Source organism: Alosa alosa, chromosome 10 (genome assembly GCF_017589495.1).
Source record: "Alosa alosa isolate M-15738 ecotype Scorff River chromosome 10, AALO_Geno_1.1, whole genome shotgun sequence".
Lineage (NCBI taxonomy): Eukaryota > Metazoa > Chordata > Actinopteri > Clupeiformes > Clupeidae > Alosa > Alosa alosa.
In genome coordinates, this window is record NC_063198.1 from 8,791,077 (window position 1) to 8,813,355 (window position 22,279).

At 43.6% G+C, this 22,279-nt stretch overlaps 1 protein-coding gene across 1 annotated transcript in view; it reads left to right on the forward strand.

The window, feature by feature from the left end:
- Positions 1 to 22,279, forward strand: part of ca16b (carbonic anhydrase XVI b) — a 70,863-nt gene that overhangs the window by 21,676 nt on the left and 26,908 nt on the right. The window contains exons 3-5 of the mRNA XM_048254983.1: positions 14,020 to 14,199; positions 16,776 to 16,924; positions 20,056 to 20,151. Of these exons, the coding sequence (XP_048110940.1) occupies positions 14,020 to 14,199; positions 16,776 to 16,924; positions 20,056 to 20,151 (425 nt within the window). The remainder of the gene's footprint in view (positions 1 to 14,019; positions 14,200 to 16,775; positions 16,925 to 20,055; positions 20,152 to 22,279) is intronic.

Genomic DNA, 22,279 nt, shown 5'->3' on the forward strand with positions numbered 1-22,279 from the left:
TACAAGGCTGCTGTATGAAGTCTTATTGTTTGGACTAAATAGGTGTTATGCTGATGGGTCTTCTTTAACTTCTGGTTAAGTTACTGTCATAAATTGGAGCATCCAATTTATTTATAAAGCACTTGGTCAAATTGAAAAATGTATTTCATTCCCTCCCCCAATATCCATCAAAGATGTTGTTTTTTTGTCGCGGGCAACGTCTATTCGCACCACTCATCGCCCCTTTTTGTCTGCTTCTTTCACTTCGGTCCATATCCAAACCAAGAGGCGTGGAAAAGCCTTGTGTGCCAGTCTCACTGATGTGCCATATGTGCAACAAAGGTGTTTGTGCAACAAAGGTGTATCAAATGGATCTGTCAGCCCATCTGTTTGCTGGGCTCCACACCGGCTCACCAGGGTCCTGCTGACCTCATACTGTTCACAGAAGAATACTTGATGAAAGGATGGTTTGAGGTTACGGTCTGAGATTGATGGAAGCTTTTTTTTTTTGCCTGCAGAGCTGAAATCGTGACAAACACCGTTTTTCCTGAATGTCCCAGTTAAATATATTGCTGCTCTACATTTTTTCTAAAATTAGCTGCGCAACGTGTCTTTTTAATTTTTATATACACACGTAGTTAATCTCCCACATTCATTCAGTGGCGTTTACATAACCCTTGACCCCGCATACACCGGCCTAAACTGTGTTAACCCTGAGTGAGGAAGTGGCGTCACTCTGGCAGTGTCCACCCTGTATTATCTCAGAGGCCGTTTGAAGAGCCCGGCGGTGAGGAAGGCACGCCAGCCACACAATCAACAGGGCCCGGGTACAGCCTGTCCCGCATGTGTTCTCGGGCCAACTCCCTTGCATGAGAACAGCCCCCACTCCACTCCACTGCACCACCCCAATCCCCTCCAAACACCCACCCACCCCGCACACAATCAAGCGCTCCAAGATAATCGTAAGATACCGCAGCTCAGAGGCAGAGGCGGTGTTTTGCCTTGAGGTAATGTTGTGAGAGCTTGCCGGCAGTGGCGGCGGCGGCGGCGGCCATTAACTTGTTGTTTGATTTAGTGTTTTCTCACCTGCCCTCCGCCTCTGCCAGGGACTTGAGCGGACTAATTAGTGTCCGAGATTAGAGCACAAAGTTTTAGATTACATGGCTGGTCTGTGATACTCCCCACAAGTACCCCAACTCTTTTGCCAAGTCTTTAACTGCATTTAGTCAAGCACTCATGCTGTTTATAGTAAATATTTAAATGGTATATATATATATATATATATATATATATATATATATATATATATATATATATATATATATATATATATATATATATATATATATATATATATATATATATATATATATATATATATATATATATATATATATATATATATATATATATATATTTATTAATCATGCCCTTCATCCCCTGTTCTGTCGTGAAGGCCTCTTCATTTTAACTATAGGCCTTTTCACACAGAGATCCCGCTAAATTTGCGGGAAGAGGAGACGTCTTTTTGCTGTCTTTTTGTGTCTGAAAGCGAGATGAAAATTTGCCGGCCTGCTGATCTGTTCACATGATGCGGCATTTTAGGGTGCCAGGAGGCAGGATCAGCTATAGTAAATAAAATTGTGGTGTGTGATTTCAAAAACCAAACCATTTTTTCTTTCTTGTTCGCGTGTTGGGTAGTGAAGCGATAATGCATTTAAAGCAGTACAGTCATGTGAGCCAGAGCCGATATGGCCAGAGCTGCTGCTCTGTAAAGGTATTCTGTCCCACCCGTCTCCCTACCCATTCATCTTGGTGGAATACTTCGCGAACTTTACCTCAACACATGACAAACCATATATCAGAATAAACAGCAGACCTTACCGAACACAAAGGTGTAAAGCATGCCCCTGTACAGTTAGCCATTCCAGAGTAATCCGGTTTTAAATTTGCAGCAATGTCTTTATGCATGTCTCCAACTTTGCGGTTCCTAATGTGTTTAAATTGTTCAATAGATCTACATGATTTTATAACAGGCCACATACAAAACAAATGTTACAAATATCGCCTAGATATCTGTAATCATTACAATCAGAGGATATACATATAGGGCAGACAGACGCTCAGGAGTTCATGCTTTGTTTTTTTGCTGGATTTTATGATAGCCTATATGGCAAATGATTGCATTCCAAGCTACAGTCAACTCTAGCAGGCATTGAATGACTGGAGACTTTGTGAATTTATAGATTGACATAATGTGGTGTCTCTGCTATTGCTGCTTTTGATCAGATTGATTTGCAATCTCCTGTGGTGGGCTGGACATAGCATCGAAATGCCCGCCCAGATTCCCCTTTCCGCCTTGAACCATTCACACTGGTGCTGGAACGAAAAAACTCGGCAAAATGTCTAGGGGGCTTGGTAGTAAATTTGGCGAGACACTTTGTCCCGCCGTTCCGCCTCGGCCTATGTGAAAGGGACAGTCGTTCCGCGATTCTGATACAGTATTCTGGTATTCTGGCGATTTCGCCAGTGTGAAAGGGCCTTATGATTATTAAGTGGACCATTCATCTGTTGCCATTCACTGTTGTCCTCCTTATTATCTCATGCAAATATTGTTAAAGAATAACAATAATAACAATAATGTAATGAGTATTATTGTACCTGAATATAGATTCAGTGATAATTTGTATCTTCCGACTGGTTTTGCCGTGGAGGATCACCATGGGCGGATTATGAACTTTTGGGCCCCTGGGCCCAGATGTATTAAGGGCCCCCCACTAATTGTCGTATATGTGGGAGGGGGGGTTTGGGGGTCCTCCCACAGAATTGTTTTAAGTTGTTTGATGTGATTTCCTGTATTCTGGTGCATTTTGGGGTTTGCCAATACTAAATTCAATTAGATTCATAGCCTACATCCTGATTTGTTGATATTGAGGCAATGATTCCATGCAAAGGCTTGGGCTTCAGGGCCCCCTGACCCCTTGGGCCCCTGGGCCTGGGCCCGGTAGGCCCGTGCAGTAATCCATCCCTGAGGATCATGTTTAGACAATGTGCTTGCTGGACAAAAGATAATTGCTTCATTGGTCACAAACTAGCAAAGACATGTTGTGATGCACCTGCCTTAGTACCCTCACTCTGAGCAGAGGCTGCTCTAGCCTTTCTTTGCCGTCATTAATGCTCTCATCAGGGTAAAGTTACACTAATACCTGTCCTTTCCTTTCCACTGTGGTACTCACCAGCTGATTGTAAGTGTTGGCCGATCGAGTAACACCATTTGTTCTGTGTGACATCGGATCACTAGGCGACTTTTCTTTTCTTTTTCTGCATTCCAGTTTTTGGTTGCTGCTTCAGCAGCAGCAGAGTTCTCAAATTCAAGCCTCCCTTAATGCCTGCCAGAAAGGGCCTGGTGTATAATTCTGACACATTGATCGATATCCACCTCCTGCTTTCAGCGCCTTACTGTAGCTCCAAATGGAGGGACCCTCTCTATCAGCAGTCGGCGAGGAATGTAATTATGTCAATCATCAAATGCATGGAGCATGATAACGCTGTGTCTCACAGAGTTAATGGGCTGATTAACAGTCAGGCAAAAACACTGCTCCTCCGAGCTGCCTGGGGAAATGGGTGGAGGTCGGAAAAGGGCAATAATTCAATCTGAAAGGCTAGAATAAATAATGTGCCTCCTGTCTTATCACACAGACCAATGCTGGGGAACAAAGTTACATAAGCCCTCCAGTTCGAGTAGCAATATATGTGGGTCGAAGTCAGTTCACATTATTAAAAAGAGTTTTACTGAGTCCAGGTTGAGTACTGTAGGTTACATCCAGAACTTACACATTGTGAACTTGTGTTCTACAGTTGTTACCCGCGTTAATTCAACTCAAAGGGAAGTTAATTTATACTTAAAGTTCATTTTTTAAATATTACTTTATTTTTTATTGTGGAGCATTTAGCAAGCAACTACAGTAGAGTCAAGAGAGCTCTTCTGGCGATTACAAATTCTGTTCAGCACAGGTTTGCTGTTAAAAATCATGAGGTTGTCTTTAAACTTTTTGTACCAGTCCTTTTCTCTCTCTCTCTGATTGATTGATTTTTCATTGCATAGCAGCCCAGTGAGGGAGTCTTGCTGTAGTTTTCTTTGAAGATGCTTGAGTCTCTGAATGCCTGATCACTGGTGAATCCTTAAAGCAGATGGAGTAATTACCAACAAAGGCATTTTGCCTTGCCATGAACATCATGCACACTTTCTTCTTTGTTTGGAAGAGTGCCTGGAGGGTCATATTCATCAGCCTATATGTCAGCTTTTATTGCTTTGTTTTTTACAATCAAAGGCTTGCAATGAATTTTCATTTGTTACTATGTAGTTACCATGACAGCCTCACACCAAAAGAAAGAACCTACAAACTGAATTATTTTGAATCAGGCAAGTCATGTTGTCATCAATCATTTGTATATTGCAGGCAGTTTCATGAAGCAACGCCATGCTGTGTGACTGGAATTATTAGACAAACTCTCATAGCCTGGAGTAGGAACAAAGGTGGAAGAGAGGCTTCCAGATGTCCGGTAGAGAGCTAGACCCTCGTATCCGGCTCCTTTGATATCTCAAGGTTTTGTCATGCTTCTCAAAGGACTTGTCTGGCTCTCATGTTTCTTGCCAGTGTGTGTACACAGCGTTTGAATGCCTGCACCCAGGGTACCATGTCTCTCGCTGCTCCTGACCGTCTGAGAGTCTTTGGTTAATAAGATTAGATTGGCGGTTTCTAATGGGAAGAGCTTTACCTTGTCAGTGATCACGGCTCGGGCCATGTAGTGTACAAGGGGGATTGTGGGCGCCATGCCACGAAAGGAGCTACCCGAGAGGATGTGGAGGGAGAGGCTCTTTATTGCGCATAATTGACTTTGGTGTTTGTGGATTTCATTTCTCCCACCAGGGGTGAACAGTCGGGCAAGCCGTCTTTGATTATATTTTTTTAGTGGTAGGCTGATTTAACAGATGTATGAAAACAATTGGTCCAGGGTCCTTTGGATCACTGAAATGTTATTGAACTAATAGGGTAAGTGAAAAAACAAGCCTGATTGGGTTAGAAAAGTTTTACAGCAGAGGTTACGCAACTGCACGGATACAGTTAATCTTCAACTTTTAATGAGCTGTCTTGCCTCAGAGACAGAAATTACTGTCAATATGGAAATATCTAACAAATGAAACCTAAATGAGCAGCGGTACATGGTGAATGAAACCCAAGGTGTCAATATATGTGAATACATAAAGACTTGTGATAAATGTTGCCATATGGACAATCCTGGTTAAAAAATTACATCACTGATTCAGAGATAAAATGAACTACCGGTAACTTAGATTTTGTTACATTTGTTGGCACTACTTCTAGTTCAGTGAATTGGAGATATGGCTCTCAGTCCAACTCTTCTACACCGGATAGAGTACATTTGCCTTTGTGTAACTTCTGAAAAATTTGACCCAAAATTGAACCTCTTCAAGTGCTGCCATTCTTGGTCCTATTTCTCAACTTTCCACTTTCATCATCTTAAGCACACTCATACCAACCTCACTAAGGTGTCCAATGCTTGATGTCAGCACAAATACCAGACACATCACCCTCCTCATTTATTCCCTTATATTTAGTCATTCTTCAACATGGGAAAGAAAATGAAATACAAGAGTTCAAATAAGAGCTAAGTGTATTAACCTTGTAAGGTGTTCGGGTCTGTGGGACCCATTTTGAATGTTTGCTAAAAGAAAAATTATGCTATTATTATTTCTTCAAACTCAGACTCATTTTCTGTGAAGAACATAAAAAATAACTTATTTCCAATGACTGCACACTCCTGTACCTTAACTGTGTCCTCCTCCTAACTGGGCCTGCTGTGTGTCTGTGTGTAGGTGTCTGTGTGCGTGAATGTTGTCTTTCTGCACCTGCTATTCCCACACAAAGTTACAAAATTTAACCATAGTCTATATTGTTAGTAATTGAGCTAAAGTAAACATCTGATAAGTATTTTTACGTAAATTGTTATGGCTGTATTGATTTAAAAAACTAATAATGTGGTGGGTCCACCAGACCATAGGAACATTGGCTGAGTAGCAAAAATATGAACACCAAGTCAGGAGGGGTTTATAAAATAGGCACTTGCCTAAAAAAAAATGCTGATATTTTCAGTTAAAACAATAGTTATGACGATGGATCTGGTACAAACCATGGGGAAAGAACCCATGTCTATCTTGCCCCTATGCACAGTGAAGACGATGGTAAGAGAGGCATAAATGACTTGGTGTTGGAGAGATACAGATAAAAGCAGCATCTAAAAAATTAAACATCGGAAGTCAACCTCTGTGTAACAGATTATATAAAAGGCTTGTCAAGAAAAACAGTCTTGTCATTTACCTATATGTACTGTAAATAGCTGAAATTGCTAAATGCTACATATTGCCTGGAAATGGCAAGCTGAAATGGCTAAATGGGACATATTGCCTGGAAATGTGACCTAGTGTCAGATGAATAGAGAACTGAGCTTTTCGCCAATAAACATTAAATTAAGCAATAAGCCCAGAGAAGTCTTAGGTTACAGTGATTTTAGAACAGCTAAGGAGTGTTGTTGGGCATAACGCAATTTTAGTGATTTTAGCTGTTCTAAAATCATTGTAACCTACGGACTCGAGTGGCTTATTGCTTTTCTAATACAGTTACTACATATATCTGGCAAGATTTCATAAAATAAAGGCAAAGCAACGAGAAATGTAACGATTTATTCATAGATAATCATTCTTCCACCAAGAAATATATTTCCTCCAAGTAAATGGTTGCAAAGCAACTTCGAGACGCAGTTACTCTAACTTTTGAATCAAGTTGCAATAAGTTGTGGTAGTGCAGTAATAGAACGAAATACGGTCAAGGTGTATGTTTGTGCTGGATTTTACAACGGCATGGAACGCAATTCAGCCAATCATAGTCAAGGACCGGAACTATCCGTTTTAGCAATTGGGCTTTACTCCTCTTTACCGGGGATGCCAATAAATATGGACGTCTGTCCCAACCCTAATTACTCCTGAGTGGTAACTGAAAGCTGCCTGTCCAGACCCTTAACAGAATAGCCGTTGCCATCGCTTACATCTACAGCCACTATGTGTTGGCTGTCATCCCTCGGCCTGAGTCAAAGCCGCTGATGGGCTGATTGGACTAGACTGGCGAGGATCCGTGTGCCAAATGTGTGAGAGCTGCCAGGCCGTGTGCAATGCGTACCCTTCCCCCGGGGGACAAAACGGAAATGACAAGGCAATCTCCACTCTGTCGCCCGTCCCCACGCCAACGTGGCTGAGGTTATCTGTCCCCAAGGTTAATGGGATGGTGGCTGGTAACAAAGGGGCCAGATTGAGACAAACATGTGCCTGTTGTACTTCAGGGAGTAGGACACAGAGCAGGTGATGCACACACAACGCTGCAAGTGAGCTAAGCAGATGGCACGGAAAAAAAACACACACACACACACACACACACACACACACACAAACACACAAGAGAAATGCGTACTAAGCCAAAGGAACAGCTGAGCAACTTCCCCACCTCCTCATACCCCCCACACACACACACACACACACATACACACGCACACACACACACACACACACACACACACACACACACTTAGACACACACACGCACACACTTACACTACAAACACACACACACACACACACACACTTGCACACTAACTCAGCATCCTCACCTAAGTACTCTCTCAGCTCCATCACAAAACTCAGTAGCCCCCCTGGGCTCAATTTGACCAGGTTCATCTAGACTCACAGTTTGGCTCCATAATTATGTCTGCCACCTGCACATGGGTAAGAGAAGAACAAAGAACACAGCTTGAACAATCCAGATGATGTTAGTCAATACCAGGGCACATAGCAGGGAACGCTGCCCTGTGGGGTTGTGTCCAGTGGTATGTCCTGCTGGGTGAGAGGGGTGAAGAAGTGGACAGATCACACTAGGGAAGCACTGTATTGGCATTTTTGCCAGTAATCGATAAGACAGTATCTTCAAAAGTCAAATTCAAATCAGTTTTGAACAGATGGCTGGTAGCTATAGTTGAGAAACGTACATCCACTGTATCGGGTGCTCTTGGATAAGGAGGATCAGTCCAATATAAGATATATAAGATATTAATCCAGGCACTCACACAATGGTGACAGCAAGGAAGGGAAAACTAAGCCCTGATGCAGACCTCTGCGCTTGGTCGAAACATGTTGCCGTTTTAATAGTAGCCAGTTCAAATAAAGGCTTTTTAAATTGATCTGGATCCCTTCCTTGCTGTCACTGTTTTTGGAGTGCCTGGATTAATATCTTTCTTATATTCAAATCAATTTTGTTTGATTGCCAATACCAATATATATACAGTAATTTGCTGTGTATTAGCCGCATTGTGTACAAGCAGCAGGGCAGTGTTTTATGGAAGTTAAAAAAAGCTGAAGAAACTTCTATAAACCGTGGCTAAGAGTTGAGAAATTGCAATATATATTTGTATATATATATTTATTTCATTTAAGCGAATATCAAGTCTGCAGGATACATGATTTTATTACACAGCTCTTCATAATGCTGCAGAACGCTCCATTCACTTGAATAGACCTTCCCAACGTTTGGAGGTCTGATATTTCTTGATTACAGACTGTTGCTAAGTATAACAGACCACTGTCAAGAAAAATGAGTTTTGTGTCTCCGCTGGCGCGTCGTGGTCCTGTTCTATACCATTACATACCGAACAGACAGGAGTGGTCTGCAGTTATGCTGCATTCCAGACAACTCAGAAGTCAGAAGTGTCCTAATTGGAATCTCCCAATTTCATTCCAGACAAACTTGGAGGTCAGGAATTCTTACTGGAAAAAAGTACAATGGAACACCACTTGTTGTTAGAGTTCCTACTTCTGAGCTTGGGGTAAGTCAATATACCCCAACTTCAAGGTTGGAATTGAAGTCCGACCTCCAACATCCAAGTTATCTGGAATGCAGTCTAAAACAATATGGTGGCAGGGGCATATTAAGCGCCATGGTGCCATGGGTGGTCGAGGCCTCAGTCAGGCCTCTTAATTATGACCGCCGCGCAGCGAGGTTTAGTCAGATTTTTTTTTCTTTCTTTTTTTCTTTTTCGCATGTCCAAATTTCCGTCAAGGATTCCCGGGACACTGTAAGACCGGGGTACACGAAACTGGGTGGGCATGTAACCCCACATGGATAGCATGGAACCATCACTTTTCGTTTTGATCTGTAGCCCCCCCCGCTGGACTGGACCCCCCGAAAGGAGGGTAGGGCAGACACAGTTTTCTGTGAATATCTTGAGAACCGTAGGGCCTAGGATGACCAATTTCTTGCGTATGTTTGCCTCCAGGGGTCATGTAAACCCATTCCATAAACAGATACACACGCACACACATACATTCACAGTTATCCTACGTATGACACATACTCACACAGTAGACATATATACGCATGCATGCACATGCACACACACAGGCACATAAACAGGCAAACACACAAGCACATGCACATGCATGCACACACGCACACACACACCGAACACACACACACACACACACATAAACATAAACATGTCCCCGCACACATGAACACAATTCAAGAATTTCTCAGAATTATGAACAGGCAAGATGGGGGTGGGGTTGTATAAAATGTATATTACATGTGAAATCTATGAACTAATCATGTTTTGGTACTTGTTGTCTAGCAGATACCAGTGAGAATTTAGTGTGCATAATGCAATTCAGTGAGACAGTTTTGTGGAAAACATGTGCTGGACTGGGCGGCGGTCATATTTTGTACCGCTCTGCGGTACATCTAGTTAGAATGTGAGCTTGGAGTGAAGGCTCAGGAGGGGAAAAGGAGAGGGACAGAGATCATCTTGCTTGTGCGCACATCATACAGCACATTCATTTAAAGTTCAGAATGCAAGGTTATGCTCTAGGAATGCATTCACAAATTGATTTGCTAACCCTGAAAACACAGCACAGTATGTGTTGTGCTCAGTGTGCGCAGAAGCATTTAAAGGACTAGTTCAGTATTCAGAGGTTGTTCTGATTTTCAGTCAACATTTCATCTGCCTCAGTGGATCCCCCAGTCAGGCGCAGAAAAATTGTGTCTGTGATTTATCGTGAAAATTATGAGCCATAGTTTTGGGCTGCAGATTTACAACTTACTCAAAAATAGCCTTGCTTCTCGTCAGCAGTGGAAAGAATATGAGGCTTTTCTCAGAAAGAACTTCACTTTTTAAAAAGCAGACATTTGCTAGAGGAAGCTTGAGTTTCAGGAACCAGCAGGAGAAACCGTGTTGAAGTGAGTGGAGTTCACACCATCATGAATCACTTCACTTTGGGAGTACCTTGGCTATGACAGAAACAATATCTCTGAGCTTAATAATTGATAGGTCTTGGCTTAAAGGATCTTGTTGGAGGAAGAGCTGGAGGAGAGAGCGGTCAGGTGAGAGAGGTCCAGGCAGCAGCAGATAAATATGATTGGTGCTCGCAAGCACATCATCTGTCTCATGTGGCATGCGAGTCATGGTGAACTCTTGTCTGGTCTTCTTAATGGCCCATATGTCTGGGCCCTCAGATGAAGTGTGTCACTTGCCCACTGCTTGCGCCCATTTTAGATGACATTAAAGGGATACCAGGCAAGCCTGATGCTTTTTCTCTACGAAACTCCCCCTACCGTCTGTACGTGTCGATACGTGTGCGAGCCCTCGCTCGGTCTGAAACTCTTTTCCTCTCCTTTGCATCTTCCGTCAAGGGTTTTCGCTGCTTATTCGCCGGCTCTGCCATTATACACACGTTTGCAACAATCGCTATCGTTTCGTTAGCGATTGTTGGATAGGATACACCGAACTTGCAAGTGGGATATTCTTCCTACAGGCAGTAGGGGCGGGCGAGAGAGCCTTCATTCGCCCGGTAATGAGTCATTTAACCATATACCGACTTACAAAGATGATTAATTAACACGAAAACGTTGCCTGGTGTCCCTTTAAACCCACATTCACGTTTGTTGATAGTTTTAGATAGAAGCGCTTGCTGTCTAATCCATTTTTTATGGATGTCATTGGGTTTTTAAAAACTGATGAATTGGATTGTTTGGTTTTGATGTAGAAACCATATAAAAGTGTGTGCAGCCATGGATACTAAATCACACTGAAGATCAATAACCCTTTCATACTTGAGAATGTAGAATTGGTGCAGTGCTTAATATAAGTTCATTGACAAAGTACTTTTAGAAAAATGACATGAACATGGAATTGGATTAGTTGAGAGCAAATTACATGGAGGAAGCAGATAGGCTATGAAGAAAGTAAACAAAGACAAGAATAGTAAAATGTTTAAAAAATAGATATTGGCATCGACAATTTTGTAAAATATACAGACACTCAAGTCTTAATGATGACAAAAAAAGAATTTTCAACTCCTGCTGCCTCTCCAGCGTGATAGCCTAAGCCTGTGGAGTCTATTTCCAGAAGTGCTCCCTCCTGCCTTTGGTGGACATCTGACCCCTGGCTGGGTTGTTTTGGCATAGCAAACTCCCATCTTTTTCATGCACTTAACAAATACAAACAAGTGAAGGAGCAATCAGTAGAGGTCCAGTCACACGTCTGAAAGGTGTTTTGGATGAACACAGGCACGTAGCATTGAGCAGGTCAATTAAACGAGCACGTCTAGCAAAACGATGCAAGACGTGAGATTCGGGTGCTACCTGGGCCCAGGCTACAGATAAAAAAATAAATAAAAAAAAACCTCCTGTTTTTCGCGTCAGTTCGCGCCCCACCTGGCATGTCTCCGCGACCCACAGTTTGAGAAACGCTGCTGTAGATGCATAGATATTACAATGCTAGATACCGCATTGTCCGTCAAATTCTGTTAGGTGGCATACGTCAACGCGGCCGCCATATTGCTGGGGGCTACACTTTACTGTCTATGGGCAACACTTGCAATCAGAGACACCTGTCTGATTTCCTTTTTTTTTATAATTATTTTTTATTATTTTCATCAAGAAGTAATACATATACCAGCATATACTGTGTAACTTCATATCAGCCTCAAAATACAAATCGTACTAGTAACAGTACTCCTTTACTCCACAGGATCTTAACCCACACTTATGCATGCTCATACAGTACTCATACATTCACATACACACCTTCCCAGCCATACACATACTTTGCTCTCCATGCTACCACTCATCCAGACACCTGTCTGATTTCCAGTCAGACACACCTGTTTCTCCATTGGCCTCTGCTCGAGGCCCAACTCATATTGGCGTATGTGTTGGGACGGCAGTGCCAGCCATATGTGTAGAAGTGGCAGGGGCAGGCGTATGTGTAGAAGTGGCAGGGGCAGGCGTATGTGTAGAAGTGGCAGGGGCAGGCGTATGTGTAGAAGTGGCCTGATTTTTCTTATTGAATAGTGCTTTAGAGTCGTATCGACTAGGTAACTGAAGTGACATGGTTTCCTTTCAGTGCATGAGGATATTATCTATAGGCAGAGATATAATGCAGAGCGCTGTAAGTGAGAAAGCTATTCAAACATGTTTCGCTCAATAGACCTGTCTGCCTTCTCAATAAACCAGGTGAGGCAGATTGTAAGACTTTTAAAGGAAGCCGCATCATTAACGCCCTCGCAGTGAAAGGAGACCTGACCTTAATCTGTCAGAATCAAAAGAAACTTTACCCCCCTATCCCTCGAGTGCTCAACTCTGGGCCTGGCCATTTAAAGACTGGATTCCACCAGAGCCAAGGTCCTAATGAGTTCAGATGGGTATTAATCAATAAGCCAAGGCTAGTTAGGGAGAACTAATATACTTAGCATGTTACGTTTTCCTTATCGTGTGCAATTGCTGTGTATTTTTTTGTGATACATGTTGCATTGGTCTCTTGTTTTTCTAGATGCATTGAAATATGAAACAAACTGGAAGTAGGTCTAAGGCTTGGATAGTCTGTAGAGAATGACTGAACTTTAATTGCCTTACCCAGTAAGCCTTTTAGAGCACTGGCATTGCCCAAAACAATGCTTGACATTTTTATGTCTCATTGTGTTTTGTCATTGTGTCTCACTGTTTGATATCCTTGAGAATGTATGATGAGGTTCAGTAACTTTTTTCACATTAATCTTCCTGTTAAGTTAAAACAAAGACAAGTCTTTTTTTCTTTGAAATGTGAATGCAAGGACAATCTGCACTACAATAACTGGTCTGCACACTGACTAAGACTAATACTACTACTAAAGAGAGGAGACAGCTTCCCTCATTACTGATGACTAAATTACAGTGGGACATAGTTACCTCTGATATTTTCCATCTGAATATCTCTTATTCTGAGAGTCCTGTTACCATGGTAATAACATGATGGCAAGCGAAATGTGTGTGTTAAGCACAGCCCCAGTTCAGTGCCCCGTCATTAGCGTTGACATTCAGGTGGGATGAATCAGTCATGCCTTTGCCTACTTTGCTTGCTCCCTCTTGAACACTCTGATTAGTGTTACTAGTTGATAGCTGTTTTTACAAACTGCTTATGTGGGGTTTTTTGTCAGCTCTTTCTACTGTGTGAACCTGATTACTGGATGTTTCTTATTCTGCCCCTTTATGGTCTGATGTCCTCCCCTAATAAAGGCTGAATGATTCAGAAAATGATTAGCATTAGTATTGGAATAAAATGCTTGAACTGTTTGTCTCTGAGCCTGCGAAGAGCCTCAGCAAACACCACAGCAGATACCGAAATCATTTGCATGCAACTCTACAGAGAGGAATCTTTGGAAGAACATTGAAGTTGTTGTTTGACAAAAAGCATGTCTCCATTCCCTCCTCCACCCTTTGTTGATTCAGGTGCCAGTGGTTTCAGCCCTGATCTTTCGTAACTCAGTTTCAATGGGTAAGGGATAGTTGGATTGATAGGGGTAGGAGTAGAGGCAACTGATGCTATTGGTATTGAGCCTTAGTATTGATGAGAGGTGTTTGTGCTGTGTTCTCCTCTATGCAGGGAGCCACGGGCCAGGGCGCTGGGCCTCGTCCTACCCTGAGTGTGCTGAGGAGAACCAGTCGCCGGTGGACATCTCCGACAAGGACGTGCGCGTCTCCAACGAGTGCCAGGAGCTCACGCTGGAAGGGTTCGGAATACCGTCCTCCAACAAGACCTCCATGAAGAACACAGGAAAGACCGGTCAGCATCATCCCGGGGGATGGGAGAGGTGGGGGATGGCTGGGGATAAACATGCACTGGCCTTGGCAATGAAGATGATTGTTAACCCTGACAGTCTATCATTACTCTACACACAGGGCAGCAGTCGTCGTCTCATGAATGTTTGATTGCGTTCTGATAAGCCAAACAACTGTGGGGTTGCGAGTGCTTAAAAGTTAATCCCAATCAATATTAAAACAGGTCATCCTGTCTGTCAGAAACTGCTCCAGTTTGTTTACACTCACGCCTAATCACATTGGAGATCTTCTCCCGGGTAGGCACCAGCCCACTGGCTCTGACCAAGGGCACAGACAGATCTGAGCCAATGCCATCGATCCAGGATTTGACTTTTACACAAACTGATTTGGCCCATGCTGTGATCCAAAGTCTCTGGCTATTCTGACACAAGATCTCAGAATAGAGATAGACGCTCCCACATTGAACAAACATTGAGAGAGAAAAAACATATCTGCCATGATGATGCCATGAATATTTATCATGTTAGTTGTGATAAAACATTCACTGGTGATTAGATAGCGACTGCAACTGCTCGGGCCTGATATAGTGTGACTGGTGTGGATACCGAGGTGTTGTCGTTTGTGTGCCGTGTACAGTGAGCTCAGACAAACCCTGTAAATCCCTGGTGCTTTATATCTCTGTCTCTCTCCCTCTCCCTCTCTCCCTCTCTCTCTCTCTCTCCTCTCTCTCTCTCTCTCTCTCCCTCTCTCCCTCTCTCTCTCTCTCTCCTTACTGCGCTCTGAGCTGTGGTGGCCTATGTAGGCCCCAGAGCCCCTGCCAGGGGCAGATATATCTCTGACTCCCCACAGGCTCCTGCTCAGTCCTGCTCCCCTTCCCTGCTTCCTCGTATTTGTCACGGCTCCTTTAAACAGGCATTGCCGCTTCGCCAGCTCCTCTCTAGCTCTAAACACACGGCTCCTTTAAACAGGCGTCACAGCGTCGCCTCTTCTCCAGCTCCTCTCTATCTCTTAAGCTGGTCGAAATTGTTTATTTCCGCGTCATCCATTCACAGCGTCAGGCCTGAGGTCAGAATATCCTGTCTACTTTGACAATCTTGCTGAAACATCCTGTCACCAACACTCAATCAGTTGCTGGCCTCAACTCTGTTAAAATGGCAGCTCTGAAAATATAAGGGGGGTTGTCAGCTTATGGTGTCTACATGTTATCTTCAGGTGGAGGTGGGGGGGTGAGGAATAGAGACATTTTAAGGCCCCAAAACATTGCAGCATGTGGGTAAATATGCCCATGAATCTGAGCGGCAGAGACTCACAGACGCTGTCAGGGAGAGTCTTGTAAAGTAGGAGATGTGAGACGTAGCCTGGAGCTGTGTCAGTCTGGCCTAGGCTGCTGCGTGTCTCAGAAGAAGCCACGGCAGGAGCTGTGTCCAGAAAGTGCTACTTTCATATTACACTAGCCCTGCCCTCGTATTAACGTGTTCTGTCCACACCACACTGCGCATACACAGACAGGGGTTTTTTTTTTCGGTTGGATTTTTTGGTTTTGTGCGGAATACGGTGGGTCTGAAGACAGTTCTGAACTTGCGTCAACGTGAAGTGTCTGATCTCAGACACTGCTTTTTTGCCTAATTGGAGTGGGGAAATAAATCTGAAGAGAGCGACATCAGAGTGCTTTTTTTGAAATGGCACTCTTTCTTGACTGCCCCCTGCCAGCGCATACATTTTTTTTTAGCAGGACCAATAATTTTGATGTGCCAAAATTTGTCTCATGAAAATGCTGCATTATAAATTGTTGGGGTCCATTTAAACGGCAGTCAGTGTGACAGAGTGTATTTTTGAAGGCCTGCAGTGTAATTAAAACTCTGAAGTCTGGGGTAAACTTTTTGAACATGGCTTAAAGCATTTTGTTTGTCAGGCTTATAATTTTTTACAGGGAGTTTAGAGGAAAGTACTGTATGAAAGCGTGTTCTTGTGCTGCCCCTTTCATATTTCAACAGCAAATGAAAGTTACCACACCCGGGGAGGATGCCAGGGGAATTAGACTACTTATAATGAGGTTGAAATGGCAAAGTGTCTAAAAAAAGGTCTCTTACAAAAGAATATTCAGTAATAGGCTAGTTAATACTCACAATTTCACCTTCCTGGACTATTATGGTACAATTACATATACAGTACTTTTTTATTGTGCTATATTCAATAATAGGTTGTAAATATTCAATAATAGGTTAGTCAACTCTCATAATTTTACCTTCATCCTGGATTAGTATGGTTTGGTATGGTATGGCAATTACATGTTGTGCCAGATACCACTGTTGAGCCTTCTGGAGGTGTCATGAGCCTAATGCAATGAAACACTGCTGAAGGAAGGTGCCTGTTTGATAACCCCAGTGAAATGCTCTCGAAGGTTGTTCTGTTGATCATGTTATTTGCCCACAAAGGTTGATTTGTTAGTGATTTTGTTTTTGATAGTAAATAGGCTTGTTTGTTGATTGGTCGCTGTGTGAAATCCCCTACCAATAGCACTGTGCACATTTGAAAAAAATAACTCTATATTGCGCTCCTGTTCTCATTTGGCCACTCTAGTTTCCATCCTGCTGAGGAATGACTACTTTGTGAGGGGGGCAGGACTGCCTGGACGTTTCAAAGCCGAGAGGATGGAGTTCCACTGGGGCCACAGCAACGGCTCGGCGGGATCTGAACACAGCATCAACGGCCGCAAGTTCCCTGTGGAGGTATGAGAGAGAGAGCTGGCCTTGTAGCCTACACTGTGGAACATACAGAGAATTTGTATTCTAAACACAAACATGCAAAAGGCCAAACGTTTTAGAGATTTGTGGACGTGTGCATACTGAGACATTGACACATTATACTCTCAGGTATTTGAATATTTCTGAAATCTGTAGCCTTTCCTTCAGGCTTCAGGTTTTGTATGTGTGTCGAGGCTGGTGGGGGCGATTCATTTTGTTTCTGCATACTTGTTGTCATCCTATTCATTAAACTGTAAGAAGAAAAGTAATAAATAAGTATAAGCCAGTATAAGCCTCATATCAATGCGGAGAAATCCTGCACTGGTTTGCACGTGTTCTCAGCCCTTTCATTACCCACAAACGAATGAGACGTTTGGTGTGGTTATTGAAGAGACTACAGCCAAAGCAATTAAAGTAAATAAAGCCGGCGTAAAGAAGCCTCAGCAATTGGCTAATATGGTTAAAAGCTAATGATGAATGGCTAACGTTCCTCCGCCTGTACACATGGAGAACAAATGAACACAACTAAAGCATTGAATAAAGAAATTTCAAAGAGAGAAATTGATGAGCTTTGTAAGGGGCACTTTGCTTTGTGACGGATTCAAGCGTTAACGGAATTATTCACTGAGACTTCCTCCCTCCCCTCTCTCTCTCTCTCTCTCCTCTCTCTCTCTCTCTCTCTCTTGCAGTCTGCTAATTCTCTTGATGCTATAGCCTCGCATGCTTTACATGCCACCTGAAAATGTTTAGGATGTGACTGTTTTTAAACAGGTGCCCTTAAAATCTGTAATATTATATTCTGTGTGAAATAGAAAATATTGGCTGGCCATTTCTGTTTTGGTGCAGAGACGTGGCAGACAAGTGTTGCAGGGGGCTGAGTGTTCAGTGCAGTTCTCACTATAGTTTCTTGACTGTCAAATGAGAATATTTATTTTCTCACTGCAAAATAATCAGCCACTTTAAATGCATCATTACACTGACATGAAACACTGTATGGTAAGTGGATGATTTATATCACCTCAGTATAGGCATACAGTGCCTTCACAGGAGCTTCACCTCACTGAATTAACATTCTTACAGATGAAGTTAAACATGCTCTTTTAAATGAATATTACTGTATAGAGACGTAATATTCTCCACACAGGAGATAGCCTTAAGCCTTAAGTGTGTTCACAGCACTCCTGCGCTTTGAACGTGGCCCATCGTAATGGAAAAACTGATGCACCGAGGTGCCCGGTCAGACGATATTTTCAGTGCAGCACATTTGGTGTGAACCATTTTTGTTTTTGAGTGGCCCACAAAAAAAACTCACTACCTTTTTTTTCCTGAGGGAATAACCATGAATGGACTGAGAGGACTTAATGTCCATCAGGAAGTAAACTTAAAAGTTCCACAGAGAAATGCTTTCAGGCTGAAAGGAGAGCAGTTAGGATTCATAAGTATATGAGGGATGAATTGTTCTTGTCATTACTGTTCTTGACAGTAAGCAAGCAAGCTTGCTATGGCAGGCATAGTAGTAGTATTAGTAGGATTAGTAGTAGTAGTAGGCAAAAAAATCAATGTTCTTCAAACTTGGACACAACCATGCAAAAGGCAATTCAACCAGTTCTGAGCTAATTTGACAGACAGGCCATTTTAGTGGCATCTTATTGGTCCCAGTGTAGGCTTTGCAGGCTACATGTGGCTATTTGTGGGGAGAGGCAGGCTGAGAGTCTCATCCGCTTCTCCAAGCACCCACCCAAAACCCCACCCATAGCACCCCATACTGCCATACCCCATCAGCCCACTCCTGTTATGTGCGGCTTGTTAGGCAACTGACGTGTATTTGTGTATGTATGTGCTTGTGTGTATGTTTACACAGCATTGTGTGTTTGTGTGTGTGTGTGTGTGTTGAATATGTATGCAATTGAATGAGTGTGTGTGTTTGTGTGTGTGTGTGTGTGTGTGTGTGTGTGAGGTGAGGCGGCGAAGACTCCGCCAATTACCTCAGCAGTCCTCATTCTGAGGCACACATGGCCCAGTGGCCACTCGTCAGATTAAAGGAACATTGTGAAAAACGCAACAACAATGGCAGCGTGTGTGTGTGTCAGCATCAGTGCTATCTGCCTGTGAGAGCTCCTATAATTGGGTCAGTCTTAAGGATAGAGTTGGATGTTGGCTCGGTTGTGGTGGCTGAAAACACGTAGCAAATCCCACAACAGCCAATCTCTGCATGACAAGCGGAATGAGACTAAAGAAATTATTTGAGGAGGCGGGGGCTGGAGGAAGTAATGATAAAGAATGAAACAGTTTATGAGCTTGTTTTTTTTTTTTTCTTCAGTGTGGCATGGATGTAATTCTCGTGTGTATGTGTCTTGCCGTGCATCAGGGGAAATGTGCTAAGCTGCACGAACACATTGTGTATAATGCTTGATTTGGAGGCTTTGGTTCAGACTAGGACGGCACATCCCTAAATCCCTTTGCACAGAGAAAGTATAATCCCTTATTTTCATGAATGTTAAAAAACCACAAGCTGTGGGGTGGGCTGAAGACATGTGCGAGACATTGTATTTCAATATACTTTGCATGTGTACTGCGGCACCTATGAGCATGTATGTGTGTGTTTGTGTGTGTGTGTGTGTGTGTGTGTGTGTTTGTGTGTGTGTGAGTGCATGTGTCTGTGTGTGTGTGTGTGCATGTGTGTGAAAGCACCTGGGTGTGTATGTGGTTGTGAAGCATGCAAGTGCAAAACCTCATTGACCCCTCCTGTGAACCCACACACAGACTTGCCTCTGTGGATTCATGGCAACAGCGGTAATTTGTTGAAGCTCTCACCCAATACTGGTGCTGTACACAGCAGATACCCAGCAAGCATGTCTGCCTGCTGTCCCTAGCCTTCCTGTAAAGCACTGCAGCACTGCCTTTAGACCGCATTCGCATTTAGTGTCCTGTTCCAAGTGAAGGGAACAATCTTTGAAAGACATATGTTTGCCTGTCGTCTGTATTGGAACGTGACCCAGACAGTTTTCTCAGTTTTCTCAGTTTTCTCATCTCTCTCTCTCTCTCTCTCTCTCTACATATGGGATGCTAACATTCTGAGCCTGATCTGAAAAACCCCTCTCTTTTTTCACTCGCAGATGCAGATTTACTTGTACAACCCTGACGACTTCGACAGCCTGAGTGCGGCCATCCAGGAGAAGCGGATCATAGCTGCCATGTCGGTGTTCCTTCAGGTACGAGCCGTCACGCAGTTGAGTGCTTATTTTGATGTGAAGATGTAATCTGCCTTTTTGCGCAGAATATTGTGGCGTCATTGAAAAAGAAAAAGGAAATGATGCTCAGTGAGGCTGAATGTATGTGCAACACAATCAATTCAATTCAGCTATTTTCTCAGTTAGTTCCTTGGGTTGTGTAGGCCCAATGTTTGTTTTGAGACAGTGTCTTAGTGACCTGCGAAGATGATCCTTGCTACCCTACCAACATGACCCTTGGGAGTTGTTTCCAGGTAACTGCGAGAGCTGGAACAGATGGGAGTTGTGATTTGTTTGTTCCCTCCTTTGTGCTCTGTGCTTGTGATTGCTGATAATGGAGTGTGTATTCTGTTCGCTTTTCTACAGCTTCCGCTACACATATGTGTACACACTCAGACACAAACGCGCGCACACACACACACACACACACACACACACACACACACACACACACACACACACACACACACACACACACAGACATAACCCAAACTCTCCCACACATGCTCAGTTGTACACACAAACAGGCTCACAGAATAAACGCTACCGATCTCTTTAACCCTCTAGAGGTTTCTCTCCAATTGTCTGTCTGGTTGCAAATACATATGCATGCTTAATATGTCCTCCCTCCTAGATTTTGCCTTGCCTCTGCAGTTTACACACACACACACACACACACACACACACACACACACCCTCCCCTCTCCCCAACCCCACACACACACACACACACACACACACACCCTCCCACACACACACACTCACCCTCCCTCTCCCCAACCACACACACACACACACACACACACACACACACACACACCCTCCCACACACACACACTCACCCTCCCCTCTCCCCAACCACACACACACACACACACACACACACACACACACACACACACACCCTCCACACACACACTCACCCACCCCTCTCCCTCCCCTCTCCCCAACCACACATATGCGCACACACACACACACACACACACACTCACCCTCCCCTCTCCCCCCCAACACCACACACACACACACACACAGACACACACCCTCCCACACACACACTCACCCTCCCCCCTCACCCCACACACACACACACACACACACACGCACACACACTTTGGGGGTTAGATTTAGTGGGGCTGAATGTGTCCCCAGGGAGCCATTATGGTGTAGGAGATTCAACAGGTTAAAGAGCAAGGGCATCATCTGCTACACTCCCCTTAAACCATTATCTTCCTTCTCCGCAGAATTCCCAGAAGGCAGGGGAAAAAAGAGCCAATCCAGCTCTGGTCGAAATATTCAGCAACAGCCATAAATGTTATAAATGATGTACTTATATTCCTCTTACAGTATCTGCAGAGTAACCTCTTACAGTATCTGTCAGTCCTGATATGTGTGTGTGTGTGTGTGTGTGTGCGTGTGTGTGTGGTGTGGCAAGGGACTTATGGTCATTGCACAAAAACAGCAGACCATATATTTAAGATATTTTAGATATATTGAAGTTCAGAATATTATGCATTTGATGTTGCCATTTAGAGGCAGAGTTGCCATCGCTCTGAGAGCAGCCTGTGTAGCCTACTCTTATGTCCTTCTGCACTACACAGGGAATGCTGTTCAAGTCAGCCCAAATCCTGCTGTGTAAGATTACCGTACTCTAAAAACACTTCTATTCAAAGCTAATTGAGCCCATATAAAGACTAGCAGGGGCAACTCCACATGTACAGTAGGTAGACTGTTAAAGATTGTTCACAGATCAAGAGTGTGTGTGTGTGTGTGTGTGTGTGTGTGTGTGTGTGTGTGTGTGTGTGTGTGTGTGTGTGTGTGAATGGGAGACATTGAAAACAGCAGTCTGTGTATTATCTGGTTTGTGTGTGTGCCTGTGGGGCAGCAGTGGCCTACTGGTTAGCACTTCGCACTTCGCAACCCCGACCAGTAGGCACGGCTGAAGTGCCCTTGAGCAAGGCACCTAACCCCTCACTGCTCCCCGAGCGCCGCCGTCGTAGCAGGCAGCTCACTGCGCCGGGATTAGTGTGTGCTTCACCTCACTGTGTGTCCACTGTGTGCTGAGTGTGTTTCACTAATTCACGGATTGGGATAAATGCAGAGACCAAAT